This window comes from Nesoenas mayeri, assembly GCF_963082525.1.
Source record: "Nesoenas mayeri genome assembly, chromosome: 1".
In the NCBI taxonomy this organism is placed as follows: Eukaryota; Metazoa; Chordata; class Aves; order Columbiformes; family Columbidae; genus Nesoenas; species Nesoenas mayeri.
In genome coordinates, this window is record NC_137541.1 from 89,582,459 (window position 1) to 89,591,649 (window position 9,191).

Sequence of the window (9,191 nt, forward strand, 5' to 3'; positions counted from 1 at the left end):
AAAACAAACAGAAAGACAATATTAAGTCAAAGGTATTAACAGGATATCCAGATGTGTTTTGTTTTAACTTAACATTGCATCCCACTGATGTTAGCTCCATTATCTTTAGTAAAAGCAGACTGAGGCTACACTGAATCCTTCGAAACCTCCCTCTTTAGGTAAACAATCCAGAAATCTTCTGGTTTCAGCTCTCATCAGTTATTACATGCAAATCTTCTCTATGCATCCATGGGCACAAAAAGTAACAAATGGTTGACTGTAAAGTGAAAATAGGATTGCTTGAATTTAGCTTATGTGTTTGTTTTTCCAGCAATTCCAGAACAGAAATTCTGTTCTGATGTAAGCAAGTGCAACTTCCATTTGCTGTACTAGGAACTGAATCTTCTTACATCCCCACTGAAAACCACATTAGACTATTTCATGGATGCTCTACACCCCTGAACAGTATTGCAACTATTACAGAGACTGGAATAAAATATCACAAGATTTTCCAACAATATTGTTGTATTGGAGAATCTTCTTTGCATCAGTGGGATTCAGAGACACTTGGCCTTCTGTTTCAGGCCTCATAATCAGCACACTTGAGGCACATGTCCTTTACCCACAAAGCACTACCTATATACCTCAAGCAAATTCTGAAGCAATCAGTCACCTCTTTCCTCAGGAATTCTCAATGGTGAACAAACCCTTACCTCTTAACAAGATTTTCCTGTTTTTTCGTTATGAAAAATATCAGTCTTCAGCTAAATAGTTTCCCAGTCTTTTTTCTGGTGAGGTGTGACCCATTACAACAGTAATGTTCCAGAACTCACTACTTACTTTGCCATTGGGTAAGCAATATTTAGCGGAAGCAGCATATTAGAAGGGATGAGAGGTCTGAAAAAAGAGAATGCCAATGTAAGATATCAGCCAAGAGCATAAAAGATCATTACAGTTTAGAAAAACTGTAGTGCACTAATTTCACTGGAGTTACACTGATTTTGCACCACTCAGATTCTGGAGTTGCATGTTAAGATTTGTGCCTGAATGTTAAATAATTATTTCATAGCTAAGGAGTAACAGGGATGGTTTCTCCAGTAGGACTGTTATTCTTCTGTCAAAGCAGCAAGCAGAATTGCAAAATAAGACAATAATTACAAAAGGTTAGTCTTGAGTGTTCTCACAGCATTTGGTGTATGTTTCACTAATTAGTTGACTTTTTTCACTTTGAGCTTTTGAGAGATTATTTTTAATAACTTCTTGAAATACTGAAATGAGTTCCTTCAATCGGTTAGTAAGGTAAACTGGTTTGGACTTATCTAATTTAATTGTTTCCTTTTTTGCAGTATTTTATGAAGTATCTTGAAAGTGATATGGGCTCAACAACATATTAATATCTTCTTTGGCATTCTTGGAGTTCGCATATTGCAGTTCACTATCAATTTCCCTTAGCCTTTGAGCGACTTCAAAGCTTAACTTCAATTCGCAAAATATAATACCATCTTTGTCCTTTTGTTGTTGTTGTTAAAGGAGCCAGAAAGAACTTCAATTTATTTAACTGGGCATTTTTTTTATATTTAAGGTGGACATATTGTCCAATAGCTGCTTAGTATAATAGTGAATGTAATTCAAAGTATATGTGACTAAGCTGAGAATGTTTGTACGCTAGCTGTTGGTTCAGATCTTGAGTCCAGTGCTGAACTGCAGTGTCATTCTGGAAGGAGCAGAGCAGTCCTGGAGTAGGAGACATTGATAAAAAGTTGATAAAGGATTCTCTTTGCTCTCTTTCTGCTCTTGGCAGAAACAGGGAGTTAAAAGGCTCCTTCTTAAGAAGGCACCTTTCCAGGAGTCTGGAGAACCACAACGGGTTTGTGAGCATCTTCTTCCTTTGTGTAGGAGGATCTACAGCCCAAAGGTTTCTACTAATAATTATTAAGTACAGAATACCTGGTACATTTGCTCATATGGTAACTCATTTCCTGAAAATTCTGGCATAGTGTGAATTTTAAAAGACTTTGTGATTTAAGATTTGGTTACTATTTAGATTTTCCATAGCAGTGATAAAAAAACTGACAGAAAAGACAGAAAAAATAAGGCTCTGGCATTTATTTAGGTGCTCTATAAACTGCACAAAAGCAAGCTTCTGAATGCTGTTCCAAACCAGTTTATTCCTTACCGTGCAAAGTATTTGTAGCGATTCCTTCCACTTACTTCGGGATCTTCATATACTATTTGAGGTATTTGAAGAGAAGATTGAGCTCTAAGAGTAAAAATACAGGATATCATTTAAGAAGTACATTCAGACCAGTTCTGATATTTTTTCCTTGTGCTGCTTTTTTTTTTTAATACCTTTCTCTACTCCTCCGGTTGCACAATCAAACATGCACACTACAAATTCCACAAAATCCCCATACTTAAACAAGCAATTATATTTTGCTTTTTTCATACTTATATATATATCACAAAACCTTTTGACACTTCCTGTATATTTCCCACTACATACGGGTAAAAAATGGCCATTTGCTGCCTTTAATAAAACTTTTTCATGTGCTTGTAATGAAAAGGATTGGCCACTTTTAAATGCTTGACAATGTAAAGCAAACTGGTTTTATTAGGAGTGGGGAGCAAGCTCATTTCCTTAAGAGTGAAAAACTTTCCATAACAGAAAATATGTGTAAAGGAATAGAATTAACAAAGGGGAAGACTGTCATTTTCTACCTTTCAAAAGTGGCTAAAGGTATTTTAAGCAAATGTGGAAAACTTTAGAATGAGCAATTTCAATCTGGATTCTCCAAGTAGAAAAAACAGGATGACTATGTGAATGTTTCAAACCCCATGCTGGAACAAGCAAATCTTTTGCAATAACAGTCTTTCTTTTTTTCCTCCCATTTTGTATTCAAAATAGGCAGACTTGTTTAAATTTTTCACTATAACATCTTGGAGGGTTTTCTTTATTTTAAAGTTTTGGAAGACCATGAGGTAGACCTCATTAAGGCAGTCTGTGAGAGAACGGGTAGAAATGAGTCCTTTGAAAGCTACACATCAGGATTGCTCTTTGATGCCACAACCACTTTATACTCCAGTCTTACTCTTCTCAACATGCAAGGCAGCTAAAGACAAGAAACAGCAGCTCTCATATCATGCCATTAAGGTAAGTCATTTCCTTAAGATATATATATATAAGGCAAGTCCTGAAGGTCATCCTTCTCTTAAGACCATTTTTGTCAGCTTGTAAGAATCCTGACCTCAGATGTATGGGATTGGGATTGTGGGTGCTAGAGTTGGTTGCTGACGCCTAATTTTAAATACAGAGGTATATTTACAGGGGGCAATACATAACATTGTTTGACAGCTGGGATCAAAACAGAGGACTGCGTGCTGAGATCAGTTGTCTTCAAAGACTGCATCTAAGCCCTGCAAGCTGTGCTGTGAAACTCGGGGAGGCACAGTATGGTTACCTGTTACAGCAAAGCCTATAGAGAGATGTTTCATTCACCTCCCCTGAGGTACAGTTTATTGCCAAGGTAAAGTCCCAGTGCTTTCAGTCATATCACATAACAAAAGAAAGAGGAATGTTTGAGGTGCAGGGTGGTAACCTGAGATACTTGCTCAGCACTAATCAACCTATTATTGTGAAATTGTGTTTGTAATTCAAAGGAGATACTATCATTGAGCTGATGGCCAGTTCCACTAGCTGACTCCTTATGTATCAGACTGTTGCTCTATCCAGATGGATTTGTGTTTCATTCAGCACAGGTGGGCACTTATTCTTATGATCTAACTTTATTAGCATAAGCCGTTCATCCTGTTATGGTGTAGTTATAGGCACAATGGGAATCCAGCGAAATAGCCCCTTTTATTCCACAGACCGTGCCTCTTGCATGTCCTTGACTTATATTTGCTGACCTTGCTGAAATAAATGAGCATTTATTCCTGGTAACCTTGCAGAGGCAATGCAACTACTGAGAAGACAGCTGGGAAATATTCTATCTTCTGTATCAGCAACACTGTCAGTCAGCGCAGGTTGAAAGAGAGGGGATGTGTTTCTCTTTCTTTGATAATTGCAAGACATTTTGCAAATACGTGTTGTTGAAATGTAAATCAACTTTAAAGCAGCACAGGTGTCAATGAGACACTGAGGTTTTTGTGTGCTGGGAACAGTTTGAAATGCTGAAATAATGATTTTTTAAAAGGGCTCCAAAATTCTTATTTTATTATGGAAATGAGAAGAATATGCTTTTGAAACCAAACAAAACCAGGTGTGAAACCCACTGTATCACTCTTAAACATCTTTGATTACTGTCTGGCATGTGGTAGAACTCAAGTTACCAGTAAACCCAGAGCATGCATCATCTGAAAAGCCCCTGATCTAACGTTAGCTTGTTAATGCACCAAAAACCTCTGAGAATAACTACCTAAGCTGATGACTGCAGTACTGAACACAGCTACAAGAGGACTCCAAAAAACACAGTGTGGCAAAACACATAAATGTTTGGGTTTTTTCCTTTAATATTTGCTGAATCAGAAGCCCAAATTGTAATGCCAGGAGAGAATTCAACTAAAAAACCCCCGCACTAAAAATGTGGTGTCCTGGTTCAGGCCCCAGGCACCCTTGAATGAGCAACAAAAGCAAACTAACAAGCTGCAACTACATGGGACTAAAAGGAAATAGTTCCTGCTGAAGTAACACACATGAGTCACTGAAGTCTTCATAACTTATCTGATCTGTAAGAGATTGAAATAACTCTCTTTTCTTTCACAGCAACCGCTGCAAAGCAGATAGCACAGGGATGAAGGAATGTGCAACATCCACCCTGTAAGAAACAGATGGGCAACCATACTCCACAACAGCTGCAATCTCTTAATTTCAAGGGAAATATAAGTAGGAGCAAATTGCAGTCATCTCCACTTCAGTGTGCATAGGGTTTTGTTGGTTTTGTTTGTATGCTTGTTTAAATTATCCAACCATAGAACACTTACGCAGCAAGCTGCTGAAGAGCCTCCAGGCACTGTTGAGACCTCCCTCTCCATCTTCGGTCAATAAATGGAGGCAATGGATCTTTGCTCTCCAAGAACAGACTGTAGCCTGGGAAATGGATCAAGCTATTGAACATGCTTCTGAACCTTGGTGCATTTACCTAATGTTTACGTGGACACAAAGAAGAGAGGCAGTGATTTAGCAATTTCAAATAGCATTAAAGCAATCCAAATTTCAGCTTGCTGTGATTTACAGGACTGCACATTTGGGCTGGGGAAAGAAGGCAGCATACATATGCTAATGATGTCAGCTGGTTAGATGGTACTTTTCAAGATGTGGAACATACCAGACTAGCAGCAGATGCACAGATATGTCTTCTGGCTGTTTTCCAGTGTCTAAACTTATACCTTAAATCGAAGGGTCTAACAGTTTGTTACATTAAAAAGTTACTGTGCAGTAACTGCAAGTGTGCAGTAATAAGAACTGCTAGCACATTACCCCATGTAACTCCTTCCTATTTCATGTGCTCTAGAAATGAAGGAACATATTCTACTTACAGAGTGAAGTTACATTATTTCATACTGTAACAGTTTTAGCATGTGTTAAAAAAATTTCAACAGGAGTTAGAACACAAAAGTCGTCACATTAAATCCACACCCTTCCTTCTAAGCAATGATTTCCCTGCACAGATATGCCTTACATCTCTAAATTTATGGTTGCCAATAAATCTTTGCAATAGTGACTGAAGTATAAGTAATGCGGCTATATTGGCTTGAGCTTCTGTGATCCTGAAATCGGATTTGAATTGTGAATCACCCCTTTTGTTTCAGTGGGTGCTAACTCAGATGCATCTAGGGTACTGGTGACATTTCAAGGACACTAACTCACCAGAAAGTGAGTATCAGATGACAATCTGGGCAACCTGCTATCAGTAGCTGCTTGCTGTGCATGAGACTGCATTTTTGTTTCATTTATCTTGAACGTGAATTCAATTTTCAAGACTTTGGAAAACCCTATAAACTAATACTATTACAACCCCGCCCACTCCATTTTATGATGCTACTGACTAAGAATTCAAAGTCGTATTGTTTTGTACTGCACATTATGCACTTGCTGATTCATATGCTTAAAACATATTTTATGCAAGTCAGCCTGTCACCATACCCATCCACAACATTACACTTTTGTCATGACAACAATAGTGACTCTGTATGGCTGCTTACTTTGTCTGGCCTGAACTGCTAACGCAAACATATCGTTGCAATGATCTCTATGATAACAGGCAATGTTTCCAGCTCCACGTGTATGTCTCTCTATAGAGAGGCAGACAAACACACGTTTTATTCATGTAGATACAAGAAAGAGTCTGAGATAATGGAGTAAGAGACATTCTTCAGAAAAATGTTTCTTGATTCTATTGTTGGAAAGCTGCTCAGGGATCTTCTCCTCCCTGGACAGGAATGGAGTTTCAGAGTTCAGAATATCTGTCTCGCAGGCTCAGTCAAGTGCAGAGCTTCAGGACTCTTAAAAATCCAACTCAATGTGCACTTGTACCAAGTCTGTTTTCCTTTGCCATTCTACCTATATGCAGCCTGTTCAGCCATCAGTCACTGCTGTCTAAACATGTGACTGTAACACGCCCAGACATACACTAGCTGGTTTCAAACTAGCTAGGGTAAATTCTGATTGCAGGGGAGCAAATGCAGTAGGGAGCTAAGCAGGGACTAACTACCTAGCGTGGGCTTCCTACCTAACGAGGAATTTAAATTGTGCTAACCTAGTACGAAGAATCAGGATGGCTTTGCAGCCTTTGCAGGCCACTTAGGTGTTGCTACCTAGTTTATTTCAAACTAAGTAAGCTACTTTAAGCTGTAGTCTAAGTATATCCCAAGGTAAGTGAGGAGGGATGTGAAATAACACATTTTAACAGCTCTGCTTGAACAGCTCAACAACTGTCCAGTTATTTTATTAGATCTTAATAACATATACAGGCTATTGTTAAGAGCATTTAGAGATACTCTATTAAAAACACTGACAGTACAGATTATGAAGTTACTCAGAACATGAAACTGAGCATTTCTAGGCTGCTGCTACAGTCACCCTCAGCCAGCAATCATGGTTACTCCTTGTGTTCAGTCTCATTTCAGATAAAACTGCTTTGTTTGCTTTGTATTTTGCTGTTTTAAGAGAGAAGCTTAGAACTCAGTCAGTCTTTTCACCCATGTGTATGCACACACACAGACACACACAGAAACATAAGGTTCACATGTGAGTTATCTTTGGCCAACACCTACCACTTTATCACCAACAAGCTGAACATGGATATTTGACTTTGAATGGTCCTTCTCACTTGATTGTGTGTACAGAGGGTCTGAAAGATAAGTAAACAAATGGAACTAGTTTCATATTTGAGGAAATGGTGTGAAACATAAGGCTCCGCTTCCTTCTTTAAAAGCTGGTCCATAAGAGAGTATAGAACAAACTGGGAGAGGAAAAAAAATTAAATACATGTCTCCTTATCAAAGCAATTCCACCATCCCCAAATGAGCTTTAGAGTTGAAATACTACTGTTCAGCAGAACATGCACATGACTAAATAAAAATCTTCTTTCTTTGGAAGCACTGCCAACTTAAACAGAAAATGCACACATGAAACAGAGAAAAGAAAGCATAGTTCAATGGTAATCAGTGGGAATACCATACTGTACATGATGCTCCCCTCTGGGATACAGAGCTAGTGCTGGCTTTCCTCCAGCTTGCCAGTGTTTCATAGTCCCAAGGCTCTCCTCGCTTCTGTAACTTCGTTACTGCTGCCAACACTAACGCTCTACCGCTCCTGGGGCAGCACCCATCCCCCCGGCTCCAAACCTGCCTTCCCCGCCTAGCAACTGGCCGGTGGCTCAATGAGCGACCCCGGGCCAGCTCTGGCCGTGTGCCTCGTCCTGCATGGCGGCCGGGGGGGCGGCCTGTGCGCTCTGGCCGGCAGGGCAGGCCAGGGGAGAGGCGGGAGGCCTGCTCGGGCAGCCCAACCGCTTCACGACCTGCAGACCGCCCCCTCCAGCACTTAACTCCCCGCCCCAGGCCTGGCTGGCCTCGCCGGACGCGGTCTCCCCCCGCACAGGAGGGTGTCGGGCCTGGTCGCACCGGTCCCCACGCCCTGGAGGCTGCAGGCGGGGCAGGGGGCGCGGGGAAAACGCTGCCCCTCCCGGCCGGTCACGGTACCGTAAAGGCAGTCGAAGGTCCGGCCGGGAGCCATTTGGCCGCAGCGCTCGCCCCTGAGTGGCGCCGGCACCGCACCGGTCACCGTGCGGCTCATGGCGCCACCCGGGCGACATCGCCTGCCGTTCCCATGGCGACCGCCGGCGGGCGGGGCGGAGCGGCAGGGGCGGGGGCACGGAAGGCCACGCCCCCTGCGGTGTGGGCGCGATGGGCATTTGCCCGGGGGTAGCTTCGGTTGTCGGGTGTGCGCCCGACTTGCCCCTGCCTCCCCCAAATCCCCATGAACAGGGCTTGCCCCTGGTCTTTAATCGTTCCCCGCCGCCGGGCGGCGTGCACACCCCGGGGCAGCTTCCCTCTTCCCCGCTGTGATCGCGCTCTCCCAAGGGAAGGGCGGCGGAGAGCCCGTGCGCTGGTCTGCGCAGTGGAACGGGCATGGGGGGCGTTCTCGGTGGTTTTAGGAAGGAATGATCAGCCAAGCGGGGAGAGCAGGACCTGGGTATTTTAGCTTTTTAACAGCTCTTGCTCAAGTTGCTTTATGTGATGCTCTCCAGTTCCCCTGCATCCTGGCTTAGCGCTTAAGAAAATCGGTTTAGCAATTGCAGTGGGGGACTGCGTTCAAGCCTGGATATTTTTATTCCTGGCTCCGCTTATTAATGCTTAGGACTTCTGCTGCCATAAAGTGGTGAAAATGGGCTTGGTATCTACCTCCCAGAGAAGCCACAGGTATTTTTGCATTTGTAAAGCACCTGGAGAAATCTGCACAAAGCATTACAAATAAACATTATTGCTGTCATTAAGATGGGTTTCTGTTTTTACAAGAAGAAGGTCATCATCTTCTATGAGGACCGAAGCTGGAAACTTCTTCATGCTGTTAAACAGGGAGGACCAAGGCTCTTGTCAGCCTAAGGGGATTTGGAAGCAATGCTGTCAAGACCTTTGGAATAGGATATACAAAGGAACAGAATTGTGAGTGGGGCCTCTGCCTATAATCTTGAAGCAGGTCCCTCGTGTTAGTT

The 9,191-nt window shown here is 42.1% G+C and overlaps 1 protein-coding gene across 1 annotated transcript in view; it reads right to left on the reverse strand.

Moving 5' to 3' along the window:
- Nucleotides 1–8,272, reverse strand: part of CFAP91 (cilia and flagella associated protein 91) — a gene marked incomplete at both ends in the record, with an annotated part of 31,517 nt that extends 23,245 nt beyond the window's left edge. Inside the window, 7 exon segments of the mRNA XM_080350226.1 lie at nucleotides 820–876; nucleotides 2,156–2,239; nucleotides 2,965–3,014; nucleotides 3,018–3,078; nucleotides 4,960–5,117; nucleotides 7,252–7,328; nucleotides 8,179–8,272. Coding sequence (XP_080206352.1) covers nucleotides 820–876; nucleotides 2,156–2,239; nucleotides 2,965–3,014; nucleotides 3,018–3,078; nucleotides 4,960–5,117; nucleotides 7,252–7,328; nucleotides 8,179–8,272 — 581 coding nt within the window.
- Nucleotides 8,273–9,191: the final 919 nt, after the last annotated feature.